At 72.4% G+C, this 23080-nt stretch overlaps 2 protein-coding genes across 2 annotated transcripts; one reads left to right on the top strand and one right to left on the bottom strand.

The window, feature by feature from the left end:
• Window positions 1-3279: 3279 nt before the first annotated feature.
• On the bottom strand, window positions 3280-14642 carry LOC147526062 (uncharacterized). Its single transcript, XM_086630562.1, has 5 exons — window positions 14532-14642; window positions 12772-12916; window positions 12270-12380; window positions 10957-11939; window positions 3280-4311 (listed from the first exon to the last, which is right to left on the bottom strand). The coding sequence occupies exons 1-5, from the start codon at window positions 14640-14642 to the stop codon at window positions 3280-3282; spliced, it is 2382 nt and encodes a 793-aa protein (XP_086486688.1).
• Window positions 14643-20862: 6220 nt separating this feature from the next.
• AOC1 (amine oxidase copper containing 1) lies at window positions 20863-22923 on the top strand (the record flags this gene model as incomplete). Its single annotated transcript, XM_086630560.1, has 2 exons — window positions 20863-22420; window positions 22635-22923. Coding segments are annotated over exons 1-2 (1847 nt in total), but the record flags the coding sequence as incomplete, so codon positions are not given.
• Between the last annotated feature and the right edge of the window lie 157 nt (window positions 22924-23080).

The following is a 23080-nucleotide window of genomic DNA, read 5'->3' as shown; positions in this document are numbered from 1 at the left end:
AGACCGTGGGGAGGGGGCACGTGGGGAGAGAACACACATGGGGAGGGGGCACGTGTGGGCAAGAGGTGGTCGTGAGGAGGGGGCACGCATGGGCAGGGGGTGGTTGTGGGGAGGGGGCACGCATGGGTGGAAGCATGTGTGGGGAGGGGGCACACGTGGGGAGGGGGTGGTTGGGGGGCCAGAGGGCACGTGTGGGGAGGGGGCATGTGTTGGGAGGAGGCACGTGTGGGAAGGGGGTACGTGTGGGCAAGAGATAGTGGTGGGGAGGGGGCACAGGTGGGTGCGAGCATGTGTGGGGAGGGGGCACATGTGGGGAGGGGGCACACATGGGCCAGAGGTGGTCACAGGGAGGGGGCACACATGGGCAGGGTTATGTGTGGGGAGGGGACACATGTAAGGACGGGGTGTATGGGGAGGGGGCACATGTGGGCAGGGAGTGGTCGCAGGGTGGGGGCATGCACGGACAGGGGCACATTTGGGGAGGGGGCACGTGTGGGGAGGGGGCATGTGTGGGCAAGAGGTGGTCGTGAGGAGGGGGCACATATATGGGCAGGGGGTAGTTATGGGGTGGGTGCGAGCATGTGTGGGGAGGGGGCACACGTGGGCAGGGGGTGGTTGGCGGGAGAGGGGGGGGCACACGCGGGGAGGGGCCCGTGGGCGCTGAGTGCCCGGTGCCACAGGGCACGGTGAAGGTGCGGGACCCGGGCGGCTGCTGCCCCGTGTGCCGCGAGGAGTGGCCGGGTAAGGACCCCCCAGCGCCCCCCGGGACCCCCCCCACGCTGCCGGGCGGGGGTGTCACCACCTCCCCCCCCTCAGAGGACCCCCCCCCAGACGACCCCCCCCCGACGTGCCGCCGCCGCACCGAGCTCCGCACCATCGCCAAGGGCCCGTGCGCCGCCCCCGCCGTCGAGGTGCCATTCTGCGCCGGGCGCTGCCGCTCCCGCACCGCCGTCAGCGCCGAGGTGGGCACGGGGGTGCGGGGGGGGGGGTCGGGGGTCGGGTCGGGGGAAGGGGGGGGGTCCCGGCCGCTCACCCCCCCCCCGCGGTGCCCAGGAGCCGTTCCTGCGGACCCTGTGCGAGTGCTGCGGGTACCGCCTGGACGCCGCCCGCCCCGTGCGGCTGCTGCGCCTGCCGTGCCCCGGGGGGGGGGCAGCGCTCGCCCTGCTGCCCGTCATCCGCAGCTGCCAGTGCGCCGCCTGCCAGGGTGAGCCGGGGGGGGGGGTACACCGGGGGGAGGGGGGGGTCGGCCCCCCCCCCCCCCCGACTTCCCCCCTTCACCCCCCGGCCGCCCCCCCGCAGGCGGGGATTTGGATTTCTCCCGGCGATGAGGACACCCCCACCCCCCCCAGCGCTGGAGCATCGTGTGTGCCACCCCCCCCCCCCCGCCCCCGCGGTGCCCCCCCCGCGCGCTCCGGGCCCCGTCCCGGGGCTGCAATAAACGGGTGGGAATGGCACTGGTGTCTGGCACTGGGTGGGGGGGCACCGGGAGGGACCGGGGGGGGGGATGGGGAGGGGGCAGGGAGGGGGGAGGAAGGGCTTGGGGGGGTATCGGGGGGCCTGGGGGCGGGAGGTGGCACTGGGGCACAGAGATGCGGTCCTGGAGGGGCCGTGTCCACGGGGCACTGGCAGCGGGCATTGCGGTGCCGGCAGCAGCCAGAAGGCAGCAGCCCCCCGCCCGGGGTACCCACAGCCTCCCACAGACCCACAGGGACCCCACGTGCCCACCACGGAGGGCCCAGCGGCCCACGTGCAGGAACAGGGTGCAGGGGGGCCCTCAGCCCCACAGGCCCCCCCGGGCACCTTTCCCCACCTGGAATCCAGACGGGATTTGGCTGACGTGGCACCAACGTCGACTCTGGCTTTTTGGGGAGATGGGGGAAATCTCCGGGCACCGGTGCCCTTGTGCCCCCACGCCAGGTGGAAATAAAACATTTCAAAAAAGCCGCTGGGCGCAGCGGGGCTGATCCTGACCCTGGCACCGGTGAGCGCCGGCACACGCCATGCTGCCGCGGAGCCCGCTACACATCGTTGGCATCGAGAAGCTGCCCGGGTGGCAAAATAAATCAGGATCTTCCGCTGCCAGCCAACCGCTCCGGCTGCCAGGGAGACATTTACCCATCTCCTCCACCCCGGCCGCCTGTCCGGTGCCCGCGGCAGCTGCTGGCACCGCTCCCTGCCCAGCGCCGTGTTTCGGTTAACAGGCCGGGGGTCGCTCACCCTCCTGTGCCAGCCCTGGGCAGCCCCCTGCCCGTAGCACCCTCTGGGAAATGGGCAGCCCCAAAGGCATAGCGATCGCCTTGGCATGGAATGCCAACAGAACCGGGATTTCTGGAAGCTCCGGCCAGCACCGGAACGGGCCGTGGGGGCACCGGGGGACAGCAGCAAACTGGGGCAGGCGCAGCGGTTCCGTCCCTCCGTTGTCCCTTTTTATTGGTTTCCAGGTGAGAGGTGGCACGAGCAGTGCCACCATCACCCGCCGCTGTCGCCCGCAGCACCGCGGGGCAAATTCTCACGTGTCGCCCGAGCCACGAGCAGCGCCCCCCGGGCTCGGTGTGGCCAGGAAGGGGCTAAAACGATGGGAAATCTGAGGCAGAGAAGCCACCAACCTCCCAACCCCCCCTGTGCCACCTGCCCCCCGCCCTGTGCCCGCCCCTTTGCCCGCTTCGCTCCGCAAGACCCATTTCACACCAAAACCCCCTCCCGAGGCGCGCGGTTTGCCGCCCCGCGCCGGGATCACCGCACAGATGGAGCTGCGGAAGCCCCTCTCCCAGGGGCCTCTGCCGGAGATGCCAACGGAGGAACTGACGGGCACAGCCATTCCCGGGGAACCAAACGAGCCAACCGGGTGCAGGGGGGTCCGACGAGGCGGTGCGGGGACAGCCGGTGCCAGGAGGCGGGACAGGGTGCCCGGAGCCGCGCGATTCGGTTTCATGAGGTCTCGGAGCACCATGTGGGGCGGTGGGTGCGGGTGCCAACACCTCCTGCCATGGCACAAACCCCCCCCTGACCCGGGGACGTGAACGGTGCCGGCGCGAGGCCGGAGCAGCGGCCCCGCTCGTGCCGCGTCCCAGCCCCACCGTGTGTCCCGGTGAGCGACCGTTGGCCCCACCGGAGCGTGGCGGCTCCTCCGGTGCTGCCGAGAGCTGGCAGCATCCCCGCTCCTGCCACGGGCACTGCTGGCAAACCACCGGCCCCGCCGCAGGTCCAAGTCTCGACCGGCGGCACCGTTCCCACTCCGGGGCCGTGCCACGGGCTCTGCCGCCGCCGCTGCCAGCCGCCCTACTTGTACTTGGCTTCCAGCGGGAGCTGGGCACAGGAGACGAGGAGCGGGTGCGCCGGGAGGAAGGGGGCGCAGGGCTCCCCGGCGCCGTAGCGGGAGAGGATCCTGTCGCCGGCGTGCGCGCCCTGGTGCGCCGTCAGCTCCCGGCGGTGCCCGAAGACGCGGCCGCACTCGGTGCAGGGGTAGACCCGCTCCACGGTGTGGGTGAGGCGGTGGGTCCGCAGGTTGCCCTTGTACTTGAAGCTCTTGCCGCAGTCGGCGCAGGCGAAGGGGCGCTCGCCGGTGTGGATGCGCCGGTGCTTCATCAGGGTGGTCTTCAGGTTGAAGGTTTTGCCGCAGTCGGCGCAGGCGAAGGGGCGCTCGCCGGTGTGGATGCGCTGGTGGGTGATGAGGGTGCCTTTGCGGTTGAAGCTCTTGCCGCACTCGGCGCAGCCGAAGGGCTTCTCGCCGGTGTGGATGCGCCGGTGCTTGACGAGCTCGCCGTTGTGGCTGAAGCACTTGCCGCAGTCGGCGCAGGCGAAGGGCCGCTCGCCGGTGTGGATGCGCTGGTGCCGCGTCAGGTCGCCGTTGCGGCTGAAGCTCTTGCCGCACTCGGAGCAGCCGAAGGGCCGCTCGCCGCCGTGGATCTTCTGGTGGAGGATGAAGGTCTTCTTGGCGCAGAAGCCCTTGCCGCACTCGGCGCAGACGAAGGGCCGCTCGCCGCGGTGGATCTTCTGGTGGGTGACGAAGTTGGCCTTGCGGTTGAAGCTCTTGCCGCACTCGCCGCAGCAGAAGGGCTTCTCGCCGGTGTGGATGCGCTGGTGCAGGACGAAGGTCTGCTTGGAGCAGAAGCTCTTGCCGCAGACGCCGCACTGGAACGGCTTCTCGCCGGTGTGGACGCGCTGGTGCCGCATCAGGTCGCCCTTCTGGCTGAAGCTCTTGCCGCAGGCGGCGCAGGCGAAGGGGCGCTCGCCGGTGTGCACCCGCAGGTGGGTCACCAAATTGCCCCGGTGCTGGAAGCTCTTCCCGCACTCGCTGCAGCCGAAGGGACGCTCGGCCGCGGGGCCGCGGCACAGCCGCCGCGCCGGCTCGGCACCGGGGGCCGCGGCGCCGCCCGCCCCGCAGGCGGAGGGGGGGTTCTGCGCGGCGCCGCTCGCCGGCACCTGCCGGAGCCGTCGCCTTCTCCAGGCAGAGCCCGCGGGGCATCGCCGGACCGCGCCAGAGCTCGGCCGCGGCGCCCGGCGCCTGCCGCACCGTCCACTGGCTGACGCGGGGCTGGGGCCCGGGGGAGCCCCCCAGGAGCAGCCCCCCGGCTCTTCGCCAGCTCCACCGCCTCCGGCTTCACCTCCTCCGGCTCCTCCTTGGCACACCGCTCGCCGTCGCCATCTGCCAAGGGAAGGGAGCCCAGCCGTTACCGGCGCGGCTCCGGAGGCCGCCTCTCCCACTCAGGAGCCATTTCCAGCCAGGCCTGGCACTGCCCACCCCATGCACCGGCTCCAAGTGAAGCTTTCAGCTCCCACAAACCTGCCCCGAGCCCCTGGCAGCCACCGCCGTGCCCGCGCTCCCTCGCCCACAGCCGCCCCGGTGCTCACCTGCGCCGCCGCGGTGGTCGGGAGCTCCTGGGTCATCCTGGCTGCGGGGGCACCCAGATGAACGCCACCTCCTCCGGCTCCACCTTGACGATGACCTCGGGCTTGGCATCGCCTGCGGGCAGAGAGCGCGGTGCCCAGGGCTGGCAGTGCCGTGGACGATGGGCTTTCTGCCCCGGCAGGGCTGGGATCTCACAGGACTCCCACGGAGTCTCGCCATCGCCGGGGTGGCACGGGATGGCGTCACCATCGTGGGGTGGCACGGGACGGCGTCACCATCGCCAGGGTGGCGCAGGACGGCGTCACCATCGTGGGGTGGCATGGGATGGCATCACCATCACCAGGGCGGCACAGGACGGCGTCACCATCACCAGGGTGGCACACGACAGCCACCCCTGCCAGGCAACCAAGCTCGTCTCCCGCCCCAGCACCCAGCACCCATCCTTCCCACATGGGCCCCACGTGGCATCCGCACCCCCCAGCCACATCCCGCCGTGCCCCGGAGCCCCCGGCCCCACTCACAGGCAGTGGGGGGGTGGGGGGGCACGTCCCCCCACGGGCAGCCGGTGCCGGTACCACCGCGTTCCCCGTCCTCGGGTTCGCTCTTGACGCGGGTCCCCGCTCCGACGCCTGCGGGAGGGAAGGCACCGTGGCACGTGCGTCCGGCTCGGGGATGTCCCCGTGCTCTGCCCGTGCCGGCACCGGCACCGGCACCGGCTCCAGCTCGCTAATCCTGGGAGCTCCCGCAGGCACCGGGCGGCTCCCGGCGCTGGGAAGCGCGGGGGGACCCCACACAGAGCCCCGGGACCCCCCAACACCCAGGAGGAGCCGCTCCAGACGGGAATTCCCAGTTACCGATCGGCACTGGGCGCCCACCGCCCCGGCAAAGCGCCCCGGCACAATGGCCCTTCCCGTGTCCCCGCGTCGGCATCACCCGGAGCCATCCATACGGCACAGGGCACCCGGTGCCGGGGGGCTGTGGGTCTCGCCGGGCTCCCAGCCCCCCCCAGCCGCCCGCTCTGCCGTCGCTCACCAGTGCCGGTGGCCGCCGGGCCCCGGGGGCACCCGATGTAGGACTCGTCCTCCGGCTCCGTTTTCACCACGATCTCGCGCTTGACGCCATCCCGTCCCGTCCCTGGGGGGGACAAAAGCTGCTCTGGGGTGCGTGGGCAGTGCAGGCAGCCTGGCACGCGCCGGTGGCTGCGAGCGGTGCCACCGTGGGCTCCGCACTCCCTGCGCCGGCACGGGGGCACGAACCGTCCCCCACCGGTACTACGGGGGGAAACCAGGGGATGGAGCCACGGACCCCCCGTCCCTCCCTGCTGCCCCACGGGGACCCTCACCCAACCGAAACCATCCTGGTGACTGGCACCGGGCCCGGCACACCCCACGCCAATGCCCCGCTTGGCTCCGCCAGATGCGGCAGCTCAGTCCCGGGGGTGCCAGGGTCGGGGGGGCTGCGAAGTCCCTGCGATGCCAGGGCAGCCAGGTCCCTGCGGCACCCACAGGAGCTTTTGGCACCTCACCTGTGCCGCGGGTGCCAGGCGTCACCCGGCGCCCCGCGTCTTGTGGGTCCCATCCCCACAGCTGCTCCTCTTGCTCCATCGCCGCGTCTCGGGGTCCCTCCGCGGGAACCTGCCCCAGGGATGGGAAAGACTCCTCTGGTGCCCGCGGGCACACGGGCACTCCAGAGGACATCGACCTCCGGGCTCTCCGCTCCGGCACACCGCGGCTGTGCCAACTCCCCCCCGCCCCGTCCCATCACCCCACACCACCCCAGGAAGCTGCTGCCAGCGGCGGGGGCTGAGGACATCGCGGGGGCCACACGGCACAGGGACGGGTGCCAGGGCACCCAAACCGCCACCCCCAGCCGCTCCTGCCAGCCGGTCGCCGCACCAGGACCCTCACCACACTGTGGGGCAGATGCTGCCACGCACAACGCCAGCGGCCAAATCTCCAACCGCGGGCACCGCGGGCACCGCTCCCGGCACAAGTGCTGGACCCAGTGTCGCTGCCGGGAGGGATGGTGGCACCGCTGGCACCGGCCGTTTCTTTCCAGGTTTACTGGGAAAACCCTCCGAGGGCTCACGGTGGGAGCTTCGGGAACGTGGTGACCCCCCGGCTCCGTGGCCGTGCTCTGGTGCCCACTGGCACCCCGGGCGGGAGGAGCTGAGGGGGGGTTAGCGGGTGCCGCAGCTCGGGGGACTCCACACGCCCCGCGGCAGCGCCGGGGCCCGCCGGGGTGCTCCGGGTGCCACCCCCCCCCCTTCCGCGGGACACGGGCCGGGAACGGCAGTGCCCGGCCCCCGCCCCCCCCTCCTCTGAGCATCCCCCTCCCCGGACCGGCCGGCCACGGCCCCCCCGCCCCAGCCCCGCCGCTGGGGCTCGGTTTTTGGGGGCGGAGGGGTGCGGGGGGGGGGGGAGCCGCGCCCCGGTCCCGCCCCCACTGGGGGAGCGGCCAGATCGGCGCGGGGGGGGCGGGGGGCAGCCCCGGCACCGCGTGTCGTCCCCCCCCCCCAGGTTCTCCCCCCGCCGCGCCCCCCCCGCTTCTCCCTCCACCGCTCCCGGTGCCCCCCGGGGGCGGCTCCGCTGTGTTCCCCCTCCCGGTGTCCCTCCGCCTGTCCCGGTATCCCCCTCCCGGTGCCCCCCCCCGCCTGTCCCGGTATCCCCTCCCGGTGCCCCCCCCCCCCCGGTGCCCCCCTCACCGGCGGCGCTCCGAGGGGCGCGCGCTCCCCGCCGATGGCCGGAGCGCCCCGGGCGGCGCGCGGCAGACAAAGGGCTCGCGCCCCGGTGCGCCCCGGGAGCTGTAGTCCGGTACCGGGAGCCCCGCCCCCCGCCCCGGCCCCGCCCCTCGCCCCGCCCCCCGGGCGCTCCGGGCTCCCCCCGGGATGTGGGGAGATGGGATGTGGGGGGACACGGGGATATGGGGACACGGGGATGGGGGGGGGCAGGGATATGGGGACAGGGAGGACGTGGGGACATGGATGGGGGGACACGGGGATGGGGGGGCCACAGGACCAGGGGGACATGGGGACGTGGGAACAAGGGAACATGGAGATGTGGGGATTTGGGGACACAGGGATGAGGGGACACGGGGACAGGGGACACGGGGATGGGGGGAGATGGGGACATGGGGGGACACAGGGATATGGGGACATGGGGATGAGAGGACAGATGGATGGGGGGACACAAGGATGAGGGGACACGGGGATGGGGGGAGATGGGGACAGGGGGACATGGGAGGACACAGGAACAAGGGGACATGGGGACGTGGGAACAAGGGAACACGGGGATGTGGGGATTTGGGGACACAGGGATGAGGGGACAGGGGGACGTGGGGACATGGATGAGGGGACATGGGGATGGGGGGACAGGGGGACGGGGGGGACACAGGGACATGGGGACATGGGGATGAGAGGACAGATGGATGGGGGGACACAGGGATGGGGGGACATGGGGGGACACAGGGAAGAGGGGACACGGGGACAGGGGGAGCTGGGGACATCGGGACACAGGGACACAGGAACGAGGGGACATGGGGACGTGGGAACAGGGGGATGTGGGGATTTGGGGACGCGGGGATAAGGGGACCGGGGGACGTGGGGACGAGGGGACACGGGTGAGTGGGTGTGATGGGGCGGCCAGGGGAGGCTGGCGGGGAAGCCACGCTGCCAGGCAGGGGTGCGGGGTGCCAGGTCCGGGCACCGGCGCGGGCAGAGATCCGTCGTACCACGGGACGGGGGGGGACGCGTCACCTGCTTGTCACCCACCCGACAGCGGGGCTGGGGTCAGCCGCGCCAGCGGCGGGGGCTGCAGGGCAGGGGGGCTTCGGCCGCGGTGGCGCCAGAGGCCGGCGCTCCTCTCGCGGCAGCACCATGGGGAAGGGTGCTGAGCGCCGCACCGGTGCCGGGCGAGAGCATCACCGGTCTGGGGACTCCACGTCGAAACGACACCCCCGGCCGGTGGCACGAACCCCCTGGCACGCGCCGTCTGCGTCCCCCGCAGCGTTTGCCGCGTCCCACGTTGGGGCCAAGCAGCGATGTCCCTCCCGCCTTCTCCCCGGACACGCGGCACACGCTCCGCAGCTCCGCGCCCGCCCTTGGCCTCACCGGCAGCGCCGCTTGCCCATGTGTCCCGGGGTGGTGGAAGCGTGGTGGCACAGGGCACAGAGGGTGGACGGGCACACGATGAGCGGGAGCAGCGTCCAGTTCCCCGTACAGCAACGAACACCCCTCCTGCGGTGCCATGGCCGCCTCGAGGCTCCCCCCAGTCCTCACCACCGCCGGTGTGCCCGCCGATGCCAAGCTCATCCACGGTTTGGCTGCCTCCGCTGCCCGCAGGCTGCCGGGATTCAGCTGCTGCCTGTGCCAGCCCTGACCCACGCCGGCTCCCGCCGCCGGTGACGCCCGCGATACATCCGTCAGGTCTTGCCCCCTCCCCATCGTGCCAGCTCCAGCCCCACGGCTCTGCCCACCCGTGCACTGGGAATTCCCCGGGATCCGGCGCCTGCTCCTGGATCGGCACCTTCGCCGCGTTTCCCGCCTCTCGGGGCTCCTCGCGTCCTGCCGAGCGCGGCGCCGCGGCTCCCCCGGATCCCCGACCCCCCTCCGGCGTGGGGGGGTGCCCACGCGGCCAAACCGACAGCCACGTTCCTGCAAAGGGGCTTTATTGAACCGCGAGGGAACCCGCGGCGGCGCGGCGTGGCGCGGCTCCAAACGCGCCGATGGACCCTCGTGCCCACCCGGCGACGGTGGCACCGGTGCTGGGTGGCGCTTGAGGGAAAAGCCACCGGCCACGAGCCCAACTGGGTGGCCACGCTCCCCAAAACTGGGAGGAGTGAGGTGTCCCCCTCATCGCAAAGCGATGCAGAGGGTCCCGGTGACGTGGCACGGGGATGGGTTGGGTGCCAGGTGCCGCAGTCACTCCGCGCAGATGGTGCACGGGGCCACCGTCACGCTGCCGGCGCTGGCCACGGCGTCCAGCCGGTTGCACAGGCAGCACCGGTGCGGCTCCGGCCACCTTCAGCTCCACCACCCCCCCGAATTCCCACATTTCCAACATCTGCCGTTGGCAACGCTCACCGAGCACCGGCGCTCCGGCTCCGGCTGCGGCACGACCCCCCCCATGCTGGCGGACACCGGCTCCAGTGGCGCCCCGGCCCACGGCGCGGTGCCCTGGTCCCACCAGGGATGGGGGACACTCACGACACCCTGCGCCGGGTGTTCCACCCCTATTCAGCCCCCGCCATGGGGCAGAACCAGCCCCACGCGCGGCTGCGGTCGGGGTCACCCATACGGGGACCCCACCAGGACCCCCAGAGCTGCCCCGTCCCTCCGAGCCCCTGGCAGAGCCATGGCCGCCACCGGCCCTGGGTGCCGTGTGGGTGGGGGATGTGCTCCAGCACACCGGGGGTCCCACCGGTGTGGCACACGGCACCCCATGGTCCCCCCTCCCCAGCCCTGCACCCCGGACGCCCCACGGCTCCGGCAGCACCGGGAACGGCTCCACCGGCACCCAGCAAGGGGCTGTGGGGTGGGGGGCAGGCGATGGGGATGGGGCGGCCGCCCCCCCTGCCCCAGCTTCACCCACGGCAGCGGGTTGGGGGTCCCGGGTGCTGTTCATCCCCCGGAGCTGCCCACCCACCCCAGCACCCCAGGGGGACACGGGCCAGGGCTGGGGGGGGTCTCCAGCCCCCAGGCTGCCACCCCCCGCGCAGGGTGAGGCCTTTCCCTGCTGCTGCCAGGACCCCCGGCTCGCGTCTCTTCCGGCTCTAAATCCGGAGAGGTGACGTGCAGACCCCCCATACACCAGGCAGAGCACTGGTGGGACTGGGAAGCACCCGGGGGGGGGCTATTCCGGGCTCGGAAGGGAAAAGGGAGAAGTGCTTCGGACGCATTTTGCACGCTCTGCCGCGGTGCGGGGCGCAGGCTCACGGCTCGCGGGCGCGCACCGCGCCGAGCCCCGGCCAGCGGAGCTGTGCCCCGGCGGGGGAAGCAGGATGAGACCCCCCCCCCCCAACCCCAACCCCACCCGCGGCCCCTCCGCACGGCGCTAACCCCCCGCCGCGCTCCGCGCCTACGGCGGGCACCCCGCCGGCGCGCCCCCCGCGTCCCCCTCGCCGTGCGCCCGCTGGTGCCGCAGCAGCTCGCCCTTGGTGCCGAAGCCGCGGCGGCAGCGGGCGCAGGCGAAGGCGCGGCAGCGCCGGTGCAGCTTCTGGTGGCTGCTGAGGTTGGCCTGGTTGCAGAAGGCTTTGTCGCAGAGCGGGCAGGCGAAGGGCCGCTCGCCCGTGTGCACGCGCCGGTGCAGCCGCAGGTTGCCGCTGCGGCTGAAGCCGCGGCCGCAGTCGGGGCAGGTGTGGGCGCGCTCGTGCGCGTGGCTGCGCTGGTGGATCACCAGGCTCTCCTTCCAGCTGAAGCTGCGGCCGCAGCGCCGGCAGAGGAAGGGACGCTCCTCGCAGTGCGCGGCGCGGTGCCGGCGCAGGCTGGCATCGTCCTCGAAGCGCTCCTGGCACGCGGGGCACTCGCGGCGCCCGGCGGCGGCGCCGGCGTGCTCCTTGCGATGCGCCTGCAGCTCGCGCTTGTGGCGGAAGCCGTCGCCGCAGAGCGGGCAGGCGTAGCCGGCCTCGCCGCCGTGGCTCGCCCGGTGCCGCAGCAGGTCGCCTTTCAGGCAGAAGGTCCCGCCGCACTCGGCGCAGCTGTGCCGGCGCCGGCCCCGGTGCTTCTTGTGCGTCAGGAGGTTGCGGTGGTGGCGGAACACTTTGCCGCAGGCGCCGCACTGGTGGGAGGGCGCCGGGCACCGGTGCTCGCCCTGGTGGGCGCTCAGCCGGGCTTCGTCCTCGAAGCTCTGCCCGCAGGTGCTGCAGATGAGCGGCCCCTCGTCCCCGGCTCCGGCCACCTCCGGCCGCGGCTCCCGTCCCGGCGCCTCGCGGTGGGCACCCCTCAGCCAGGCCGCCGGCTCGGCGTCGCACCAGCCGCCGCAGAGCGTGGGGCACCCCGGCTGCTCCGCCGCCCCGGCCGGCGACGGGCACCACCCCCAGCGTCCCCGGTCGTCGTCCTCAGACAGGTCCTCGCCGGCCGTCCCGCCGCAGGCAGCTGCCGGAACAGGGCACAGTCATGGCGGGGGTGGTCCAGGGCAGGGGCACCGCTGGCACCAACCCGCCACGCTCCCCGTGGCCGCGGCACCGGCCCCTCGCCCGCCGCCGCCTCCCCTCACCCCCGCAATGCCCACAGGACAACCGCGCCTGGGGGGGATCCCCAGATGCCCATGCCAGGAGGGTGTTGGATAGGATCTCGTCCCGGTGCGGGCACATCCGCGGCTGGCACCTCGTGCCACACTCGGCCCTTCCGGCTCTTGACTCGCTAACCCGGCATCGATCCCCCAGCCCGGTGCCCCGGCCGCGCGGCGGCTCCGCGGTCACTCACAGGTGCCAGAGGCGTTAGGAGTTCCCTCGCCGCCGTCACCGCCGCAGGGCACCCCCTCGCCCCACGGCTCCTCCTTGGGCTCCATTTTGCAGACGAGCTCAGCCTGGGCACCTGTGCCAGAGAGAGAAGGCTGTGTCCCCCAGCCGCCCGCGGAGCATCACCGGGGGCCGCGGGGTTGTGCCAGGGGGATGCCAGCCGCAGGGCTGCCGCGTCCAGGGCCCTCGGGAGCAGCCGGCACCGAGAGCGGCGGCAGTGGCGCAGCGGGGCACAGCGGGGTCGGGGTACCTGGAGCCGTCATTTCTCACGCACCGGGGCCGGAGTCGGCGAGGCGGGGAGGGCGGCGGGCACGCCGCGGCCCTGCTCTGCGTGGAGAGACGGCAGGTCGGGCTGTGCCACGCCGCACCGTGCCACGGACCCCCACCCCGGGCCGAGCCTCCGGATGCGCTCCCGGGCCGGTGGCAGTGCCGGCGCGGTGCCGGGCTCCCTGGGCACGCGGCCTTACCCACGCTGGCGACCAGGTGGTAGTTGTCCATCATCACCTCCTGGTAGAGCTCCCGCTGCCAGGCGGCCAACCGTGCCCACTCCTCGGCCGAGAAGTAGACGGCCACGTCCTCGAAGGTCACGGTGCCCTGCCCGGGGAGCAGGGGCTGAGGGTGGCCGGGGGGGCACCGGCCCCTCGCCGGGCACCGCTGGGGGGTCCGCAACCGCGCTCAGCCCCTCCTCCCGGGGACGGGTGAGCTGGCACGCGCCGCGGTTCCCAAACTGGCCCTGGCACAGCGTGGCACCGTGAACCCCGCAACCGGTGCGGGGTGGCGGGGACCCCCCGGTCCCTCCCGGGGGGTGCGGGGCAGCCCGGCCCCGCCATCCCAGCGCGACCCGAGGGACCCCCCCCGAGCACGACCGGAGGGGCGGGGGCCGCATCCAGCCCGGCTCAGCACCCACCGGGCACCGGCACGGTCCCGCTTCCCGCCCCGGGCACCGGGGGGATGGGGATGGGGGGGGCGCGGGGCGATGCCGGCGGCTCCCGGGGGTCCCCGCCCGGCCTTACCCGCTGCATCTCTGCCGGGGGCGGCGGCGGGGGGGGGGTCCCGGTCCCCGGGACGCCCCGCTACGGAGCGCCGCGATGGCGCCGGCGGAGCCGCGGCCGGGGCGGGCCCGGAAGGGGCCGGCGGGGGCGGGGCGGCCGGGCGGCACCGGGAACCCCCGGGATGGCGGGGGGCGTCGGGCCAGGGGTGCCCCGGGCTGCCCCGCAGCTCCCCGGGCCCAGGAGGGGCGGAGGGGACCGAGCGGGGGCTCCGCAGCCGGACACCCCCCCCCCCCCCCGCCCAGTGCCGCAGCCCCGCACCGAACCACGGGGAGACCCCGCACCGAAACAGGGGCTCCCACGGCGAAATATGGGGGTCCCGCACCAAAATATGTGGGTCCCGCACCGAAATGTGTGGTCCCACACCGAAACATGGGGGTCCCGCAACAAAACATGGGGCTCCGTACCGAAATATGGTGGTCCCGCACTGAAACATGGGGGTCCCGCACCGAAACATGGGGGTCCCGCACCGAAACGTGGGGTCCCGCACCGAAATATGGGGGTCCCGCACCAAAACGTGGAGTCCCGCACCGAAATAGAGGGTCCTGCACCGAAACGTGGCGTCCCACGCCGAAATATGGGGGTCCCGCACCGAAATAGAGGGGTCCCACACTGAAACGTGGGGACCCCGCACCGAAATATGGGGGTCCTGCACCAAACCATGTGAGACCCCACACCAAACCACGGGGACCACGCACCAAACCATGGGGACCCTGCACCAACCACACGAGTCCCGCGCACCGAACCACTCCGGCTCCGGCGGGGTCTCCGGCCGCTGGTGTCACACCGGACTCCGGCCCCACGGGGTCTTCTCCGCCAGCCCCGGCCCGGGGGTCTGCCGGGGAGCTGAGCCGGGGGGTGACGTAGGTGCACGGGCTCCGAGGGGGCACACCCCGAATCCCGGGGAAAAGGTGGGAACTTCTCCGGGCAGAGCGAGGTTGGGGCCCTGCTCTGGTGTGGACACACACCGTGCCAGGCGTGTAGCCGGTGCATGCCAGGAGCGTGCCTGGGCAGTCGCGGCCATCGCAGGGTGCTCTCCGTCTCCAGCAGCCGCTTGGAGCAGTTCGCCAGCCCACGGAGCTGGCACCGCACCATGGCCATGGCCAGCTGATGTGCCAGTGCCTCGGCTCACTGATGTGCCAGCGGCGGCACATCGGCCTCCCATCGGTCCACCGCACCAGGTGGCAGGTGGCTTTCCGGAAGCAGCTCTGCGCCGTGGCTGGCTGTGCCAACCTCCAGGCCCTGTGCAGGAGCAAGACGGCGTCCAGCAGCGTCACCCAGAGAGCCATGTGCTGCCGTGTCCAGTGCCAGGCGCTGCCCACACTCGGCACCAGCTGCCTCTGCCATGGAGCTCCTGGGCACGGCCCCCACCCCACGGTGCCCGAGACCCCCCGGCCTCCCGGACTGGCAGAGCGGCATGGCGGGGCTGGACACACTGAGCCGGGCACGGATGGACAGACAGGGTCCCACGGACAAGCCCCCGCCTGCGCTGCCAGAGCCGCTTGCCCACGGCAAACACGAGCCAGCGCCGGATGAAGGGACCCCCTGGGACACGGCCCTGCGGAGCGCACCCGTCCCACCTGACACGGGCAGCCGGAGGAAGGCACTGGGTGGGCAGTGCCAGGTGGAGCGGGAACCGGCTGCACCCACCGGGGGTCCCCTGAAAGCCTCTCACCCACAGACGGCTGCCTGGGGAGGTGGGCACCCCCTTCCGGAGCGCCACAACCAGAGGTACCCACCCCGTCATCCTGCAGCCACGCGCAGCACGTGGCCCCGGCGGGGTCCGGAGCCCCCTCAACGATGGAATGGTGGGCACCGGTTGTGAGAGCCACAGCGTGCCACGCCGCCCCCACGGCGGCACCTCCCCACGGACCGCGGTCCATACGCTGCCCTACTTCACCGCAGCCCCCCCGTGCCCGCGCCGGGAGAACAGGAGCTTCCCGGCGGCTGAACCCCCCGTTCCTGCGGCCGTGGCCCTGTGCCACCCGCGGGGGCTCCACGCTGCTCCAGCATGAAATGAGGATTTTTATTCCCCCCCCCCATTTCCAGCCCAGGCCAGGCTGTCCTGGCACACACGGGGCACCGGGAATGCCAGACCCGGCGCGGGGCACCACGAGACATATTGCACACGATGACGTCATCGAGAAGGAGCGACCCCCCCCCGGGGGGGGCAGCCTCATGTCTCCCCATCTGCTCGTGCCCCCCCCCACGCCGGAGCTGTCAGGAAGGCGAGAACGCTCCGGGAGGAGCGGGGGCAGCCGGCTGAGCCGGAGCCGGTGCCGAGTGCCACGGCGGCACGGCAGGATTCCAGGGCAGCGCGCGGGCACGGGGGGGGGGCGGCGGGCGACTTACGCCGGTGGCTACACAGACACGTCCCCTCGCGCCGGGTTCCGCGCCGCCTCCGAGCGCGACACGGTGGCTTTTTTGGGATGCCCCAGTTGTGCTGCCGCCCCGCAACGTGCCGGGCACACACGTGGTGCGGCCGGCGGTAACCGGGCCAGGCGCCGGCTGCATGCCAGGAGGGATGGGGGGAGCTGGGAGGGCTGGGATGAACCCACCATCCTCCTCCTCTCAGCACCCCAAGGGCACACAGTGCTGGGTCCGTGCTTCCCTGGCACTAAAAACGACGGCGCTGCCGCCACCGCGAACCAAGGAGAGGCCGGATGCGGCTCGGCCGATGGCATCAGCTGGCACACGTGGAGCGAGGTCTCTGCACGGCCATTCCGCGGCGCGTCCGCCACCCGGGTGGACCCGCCGGCGCTTGCTGGTGCCAGGGCTGAGCTCTGCAGAGGACGTTTGGTCGAGATGGGCACATCCGGCCCCACCGCAGCTGCGGCACGAAGCTGCCACCGTCACACAAAACCCACCGAGACCGGTCAAATAATCCCGACGGGAATCGCACACCGGGCAACGGTGCCATTGGCAAATGGTGCCCGTGTTCCCTCGTGAGCTTTCCCCACAGCATACCCCGCTTCCCGGGTGCCCTCTGTTACCCGCCGGGGCGGGGGGAGCTGCCCCAGGGCCGTCCTGCAGCAAGATTCCGGGGAAAACCCCCGGTGCCAAAGCAGCCGGTGCCCGGGGACGCTGGAGGCACCAACGCTGTTCCCGTGTAACCCCTCCGTCGCCGTGACCAGGGACAACACGCGGCGGGATGGGCTCTGGCAGGACGGCAAAACCCGCGGTGCCCGGCACCTCTGCCCGGGATAGAGGGAATCCCATCTCGCCCAGGGATAGGAGCCCCGTGCCCGCGGCACACGGGGCACCAGAGAAAACGAGGGGGACGGCGTCACAATCAGCGACAAAAATGGATCAATTGAATGAAAAATCGCTCAGTTGCCGCAAAACTCTGTCAGTGTTTTTGGCCAAGGATGGCACTTCCCCGCCTGCCACGCCGGCGAGATCCCGGTGAACCGTCGCGGAATTAGCTCTGCCCAGAAGATGAGACTCCATGAGGGGATGACGGGCACATCCTGGAGGGTGCCCCGGAGCACTGTGCCCAGGCGCTCACACCGACGTGTCACCCGCTCCGGAGCGCGCTGGAGCCGCGGCAGGGCTCACCGCGGTGCCCGCTCGGCGCAGGGCTGTGCCACGCCGCAGCGCCGGGAGCCTCGGCGGGGCGGGCAGAGGACCAGCCTTGGCCAATGGTCAGACCAGGGCAGACGGGCTCACCGGGCCGGCTGCCAAGTCCGGAGGAACCGGGATGGTTTCACCCGCAGGACGATCCGTCGGTGCGGAGCAGTCGCGGCGCGAAGCCGGCGCATGGCACCGAGGTGAAGACGCCACGGGGAAGCGGAGGGACGGCTCCGGTGGTGGCGACGAAGGGGACGGCCCGGCTCAGCCGCACACCTCCGCGCTTTGGCAGTGCCCGGCGTTGGTGTCGAGGCGAAGGCACGTCAGCGCCGGCTCACGCCGGGCGGCAGTGAGTGCCACCGCTCCGAAGGTCCGAAGAGGATGGGTTCCAAGGGGCGGCGTAGGAACGAGAAGCGTTCGGTGCCACCAGATCAAGGATCCCGTTTCTGCCGCTCGGTGCCAACGCGATGCCCACGAGGCCGCTCTCCTTTCAGAGGGGGATGACACCAAAGGATTTTTTTCCATCAACAAGGAACAGCTCTTGGGCAGAGCTGTGGCGATGCCCCTGAAGCTCTCCAGACTGGTCCCATCCGCCTGTTGGCATTTCCTGAGGGGCTTTTCCAGCCCCTTCGGAACTCAGACCCCCACGGCACGTTTATCCCGTTTCTTCTCCTGTTTATCCCGTTGGCAGAGCCCCCGTGTGCCGCCGTGCTCACGTCTGCTGGCAAAACCCTTCGGAAAGGTACGACCACTTCCTGCCCCGTCGGAATGGGCGCGTGGCAGCCGGGACGTGCTGGTGATCCCAGGATCCTTCCCACCCCCGCGCGCCAATCCGTCAGACACCGAGGGCACAGCCCAGCTGCCCCGTCACACGGCCGCTCGGACCGTGCGCGGCAGCTCCGGGCATCACCCAGCCGCGCCGTGAAGCACAACCCGCCGCTCTTTGTGACCCCCCCCGGCCCGTTTCTGGCCAGAGTGGCACCAAACCTGCAGCACCGGACACCCCGTGCCACAGCGGCCGCCCCAACCTTGGCGGCTCTGCCGAGCTGCCGGGTTCCTCCGGGCGCTGCTGCCATTCCGTCGTGCTCGCCTTGCCCTCGCGGCGCCCGTGGCAGGAGAGGATCTGGCAGCGCCGCGAGCTCTGCCCCGCTTTGCCACTCTGCTCTTGGCGGCGAGAGGAAGCGCCGGCTCGGCTCTGCCACGGCCATCCATGGCCCGTGCCACGCGCTGCCAGTGACCGAAGCTGCTGTGGAACACGAACACCCGCTCGGCAGTTTTGGTTGGAATGCTCCTTCCGTTCCAGCCGCCCTCGTGCCGTTCCCGTTTCTAGAAACAAGGGAATTTTCCTGCGAAAACCAGAGTTTTCCAAACCCGCGGGTTTAGGGAGAGCGGCTGCCGCGGCCGAGACGCACTTCGAGCTCCTGCCACGGCCTCGCGGGCACCGGGCACCGGGCACAGCGATGGAGGCTTGAGGGGGTGTTCGGGGGGGGGGGGGGGGGGTGTGTGACCGAGGAAGGCGTTGCCATGGGAACAGCGTGGGGATGGGCAGGTGCGGTGGTCCAGAGAGGTGTTGCCATGGGGATGGGAGGGGGGAGACAGGGATGCGTTGCCATGGGGACGGGCTGTGGCTGTAGGTACTGGAGGGGTAAGCGGTGCGTTGCCATGGGGACAAGGGGGGTCAGGAATGCGTTGCCATGGGGACGGTGGCAGTAGGTACTGCAGGGGTAAGGGACGCGTTGCCATGGGGACAGGGGGGGATCAGGGGTGTGTTGCCATGAGGATGGGAGGGGGATCAGGGATGCGTTGCCATGAGGATGGGGGGTCAAGGACATGTTGCCATGGGGATGGGCTGTGGCTGTAGGTACTGGAGGGGTCAGGGACACGTTGCCATGGGGACAGGGGGTCAGGGATGCGTTGCCATGGGGACGGGGTGTAGGAGGGTCAAGCTGATGTGCTGCCATGGGGTCATGTGTCCCCCCCCGGCCTTGGGGACACCCACCCGGGGGGTTCGGGGCTGGCCCCGCTGGAGGGACCAATGGCGACCCGCCATGCGTGCCCCCCGCCCGCTCGGGGTGACCCCGCTGGGCGACCTCCCCGTCCAGCACCCGCGGGGACCCTCACCGGGGGGGGGGGGGAACCTGCAGCTCCCAGGGAGGGGGCGAGGGGGAGCGAGGCCTGGGGGCAGAGCGGGGTGCGGGTCCCGCTGAGTGCCATGGCCGTGCTGGGGCGAGCCCCCTCCCAGGACAGCGTCCCCCTCCACCCCCGCCCCGTGCGCCTCCGCCCCCAGCACCATCGCTCCCCCCATCCCGGCCTGGCTGGGCCCCCCCCAGCTTCCAGCATGGCCCCCCAACTCTGTGATCCGCCCCCCCCCCCCCCCCCACCTTTCCCAGCTCCTGGGCAGAAACCGCGACCCCCGAAGCTCCTGCAGCCCCAGTGCTGCCCCGGCACAGCCCCCCCCGCCTCCCCCCCCCAAGCCCAGCCCCATTCCCGGCAGTGGCAGCACCGGGGACCGGGAGTTTCGCGGGGGGGGGTGGGGGGGGGTAGTGGCGTCACCTCCCCGGGGGAAGCGGCACCGCGAGCGCAGGGTCAGGGCCGGGGGGGTCGCGGTGGGCAACGACCGGGCGGGCGCGGAACCCGCGTGTGTTCATTAACCGGGGGGGGCGGCGGGGGGGGGGAGCGCGGCGGCGGGAGCGCGCAGGTGCGGGGCGGGGGGGCGCGTCCCCGGGGGTGGGGCGTGGGAAAGTGGGGCGGGGGGGCCGGAGCCCCCCCCCTACACCCCGGGTTTGGGGGGGGGGGCGGGATGTGCCCACAGCGGCCTTGAACCCCGGGCAGGCTCGGGCAGGGGGGGGGCCTGGGGGGGGGTCAGCGCCCCCGGGGCGGCGGGGCCGGGGCAGAGAGCGGGCAGCCGCCGCGCAGGCGGGTTCGCTGAGCGTGGGCAGGTGAGTGGGGGGCGAAGGGGGGGGCTGGGGGGCTGGGGGCTGGCGGCAGCTGACTGCAAAGTGGGGGGGGGGAGCTGCTGCCTGGGGAGCCGGGACACCGGGGGTGTCACTTGGTCTGCACCGGTGGGGTCCGGCAGCCGCCCCGGGGTGGGCGCAGAGCCCCCCTGCCCCCCTGGTGCGGGGGCGTTGGGGTGCCAGGGCAGCTCGGTGCTGGCGCAGACCCTTCCCTGCCCCCAAAGCCCCCCAGCCCCACAAGCTGGCATCCCCCCCTGGCCCAAATTGCCCCATTCGGGTGGGCACCGTCCTGCGGCACGAGCCCCCCAGCTGGGCTGGGTCTGGGGGGGCCCGCACAGCCCTCGAGGCAGGTGCCAGCCATCGTGGGGTGCTGCTGTGTGCCCCTCGCCTCCGGCACCCGCGGCCCACGGAAGCAGCGGGTGCTGGGTGGGGGTCCCGGGTGGTGGGGTGAGTCGCATTAACTGTTGCTGCCAGTTTCGGTGGGCCCCCACCAGGCAGGGCTCCAGCAGAGCCCCCCCGGGCTCGGGCTGGCAGCAGGGACCCCTCAACTGGGGGGGCTGTGGCCATGGTGGACCCCCAGCACTCCGACGGCTCCGTCCGGGCTCCGGGGGTTGCGTACTCCAGCAGGATGGTGCTCAGCGCCCAACAGGGTTCCTGCTCCCTTGGCACGGCACAGCATGGCACGGCATGGCGCAGCACGGCACGCTGCCAGCCTCCCCGGCACGGCATCACAGGGCAGGACGGGACAGCACGGCACGTGCCATGGTCATCCCGTGGTGCCGGTGCCACATTTCGCCTGGGCACTGGTGCTGTTGGCAGCTACCGGTGGGGAAGGGCCGGGGCTGCCTGGGCAGCGCGGGGGGATGCCAGGTCCACACCGAAGGCCGTGGCAAAGAGGGGGTTTGGTTGTTGCCGGCATCGGTCACAGCCAGCTGCGGCCACAGCCCCGTGCCGATGGCTCCATCTGCCCCCAGGTTCCCACAGGATGTGGCCGCTCCGGCTCGCCTGGGCACTGGCTGTGCTGGGCACCGCCACCACCTCTGTCCCAGGCCCCGATGCCACCGCCTTGCCTCCAGATGAGGAGGCCTCCATCTTCGCCGACCTGACGCCGGCGGAGCTGCGGGCCGTGCGGACCTTCCTGATGAGCCGGCCGGAGCTGGGGCTGTCGCCGAGCCGGGGGGGGCCCCTGGCCAAGAACACCCTCTTCCTGGTGGAGCTGCTGCCCCCCAAGAAGCGCCTGGCACTGCGCTACCTGGACCAGGGCGGCCCCCGGCCCCGGCGCCAGGCTCGCGCCGTCGTCTTCTTCGGTGGCCAGGCGGAGCCCAACGTCACCGAATTCGCCGTGGGGCCCCTGCCCCGGCCCAGCTCCTACCGGCCGCTGCGGCTGAAGGGGGGCCGCGGGGTGCCCTTCGCTGCCCGCCCCATCACCCAGCTGGAGTACGAGCTGCTGCACCGCACGCTGGCGGCGGCCATGGAGCCGCTCTACCGGCTGCTGCGCGATGCCACCGGCTTCTGGTACCACAACTGCTCCGAGCGCTGCCTGACCTTCTCGGACGTGGCACCGCGGGGGCTGGCACCAGGCGAGCGCCGCAGCTGGCTGGTGCTGCAGCGCTTCGTGGAGGGCTTCTTCCTGCACCCGGTGGGGCTGGAGGTGCTGGTGGACCACCGGGACCCCGACCCGCGGCGCTGGGCAGTGCAGCGGCTCTGGTACAACGGGCGCTACTTCTCCAGCCCGCGGGAGCTGGCGGAGAGCTACGAGCGGGGCACGCTGGCATTGGCACGCCTGCCCGAGCCCTTGGCACAGCCGCTCTACTCCAGCTACGAGCCCCGTGGGCGCTTCGCCACCACCACCCCCACCGCGGTGCACGGTGCCAAGGTGTGCGAGCCGCAGGGCCGGCGCTACCGGCTGCGGGGCAACCGGCTGGAGTACGAGGGCTGGAGCCTGGCATTCCGCCTGCGCTCCTCTGCTGGCCTCCAGCTCTTCGACGTGCGCTTCGCCGGCGAGCGCCTGGCATACGAGGTGAGCGTGCAGGAGGCCGTCGCCTTCTACGGCGGCGACACGCCGGCGGCCATGCAGACCAAGTACATGGATGCCGGCTGGGGCATGGGTGCCACCGCCTACGAGCTGGCCCGTGGCATCGACTGCCCCGAGGCGGCCACCTACCTGGACGCCCACCACCTCTACGACGCCGACGGGCCGGTACGCTTCGCCGGTGCCATCTGCGTCTTCGAGCTGCCCACCGGCGTCCCGCTCCGCCGCCACTTCGACAGCGACTTCCAGGGGGGGTTCCACTTCTACGCCGGGCTGGAGGGGCGGGCGCTGGTGCTGCGCACCACCTCCACCGTCTACAACTACGACTACATCTGGGACTTCCTCTTCTACCCCAACGGCGTCATGGAGGCCAAGGTCCATGCCACCGGCTTCATCCATGCCACCTTCTACACGCCGCAGGGCCGCCGCTATGGCAGCCGCGTCCACAGCCACGTCCTGGGCAACCTCCACACCCACCTGGTCCACTACAAGGTGGACCTGGACGTGGCAGGTGCGGCCCCCGGCCGCGGGGAGGGTGCTGGGAGGTGGCATCGGACCCCACGTGTGGCACTGGGGGCTCCGGACCCCTGGCCCCAGCGTGGCGGTGCTGCCTGGGCACTGCCTGGACCCTCTGAGGATGACCCCCCGCACCCCAGGGTGGCATCTCTGGGCACCGGGCACACCCCGGGCACCGCCACCGCTGCTCACAGCCTCTCTGCCCGCAGGCACCGGCAACAGCTTCGAGACGATGGACGTGCGCTTCGAGAACATCTCCAACCCCTGGAGCCCCGGTGCCCGCGTGGTGCAGCCCTGGCTGCACCGGCAGCCGCGCCGCAGCGAGCGCCAGGCCGCCTTCCCCTTCGGCAAGGCGCTGCCACGCTACCTGCTCTTCTACAACCCGCGCCGGCGCAACCGCTGGGGCCACCCGCGCAGCTACCGCATCCAGCACAGCTCCCACGGCGGGCGGGTGCTGCCACGCGGCTGCCCGGAGGAGAAGGGCATCTCCTGGGGCAGGTGGGCGTCCCCGTGGCATGAGGATGCGGCTCTCGCCGGCACCGGTGGGCTCCGGCACGGCCGGCCCTGCTGTCCGAGTGCCAAGCGTTGCCCAGCGCCATGGTTGCGGTGCGGGGACCTTCCCCTGGTGGCACCTCGTGCCCTCAGCTCCCCGTCC

The sequence above is a fragment of the Tauraco erythrolophus genome, unplaced genomic scaffold (genome assembly GCF_009769465.1).
Source record: "Tauraco erythrolophus isolate bTauEry1 unplaced genomic scaffold, bTauEry1.pri scaffold_139_arrow_ctg1, whole genome shotgun sequence".
In the NCBI taxonomy this organism is placed as follows: domain Eukaryota; kingdom Metazoa; phylum Chordata; class Aves; order Musophagiformes; family Musophagidae; genus Tauraco; species Tauraco erythrolophus.
The sequence above is the reverse complement of the archived record's forward strand: the minus strand, read 5'-3'. Positions and strand labels throughout refer to the sequence as shown.

Excerpts from the sequence above, each read along its gene's own strand:
- LOC147526062 (XM_086630562.1), bottom strand. The coding sequence starts at position 14,642 with ATGGCTCTCTGGGTGACGCTGCTGGACGCCGTCTTGCTCCTGCACAGG. Across the intron at positions 12,917-14,531 it reads GGAAAGCCACCTGCCACCTG|CCCCTGCTCCCCGGGCAGGG; the intron begins GTGCGGTGGACC and ends GGCCACCCTCAG. Across the intron at positions 12,381-12,771 it reads CCACCTGGTCGCCAGCGTGG|GTGCCCAGGCTGAGCTCGTC; the intron begins GTAAGGCCGCGT and ends TCTCTGGCACAG.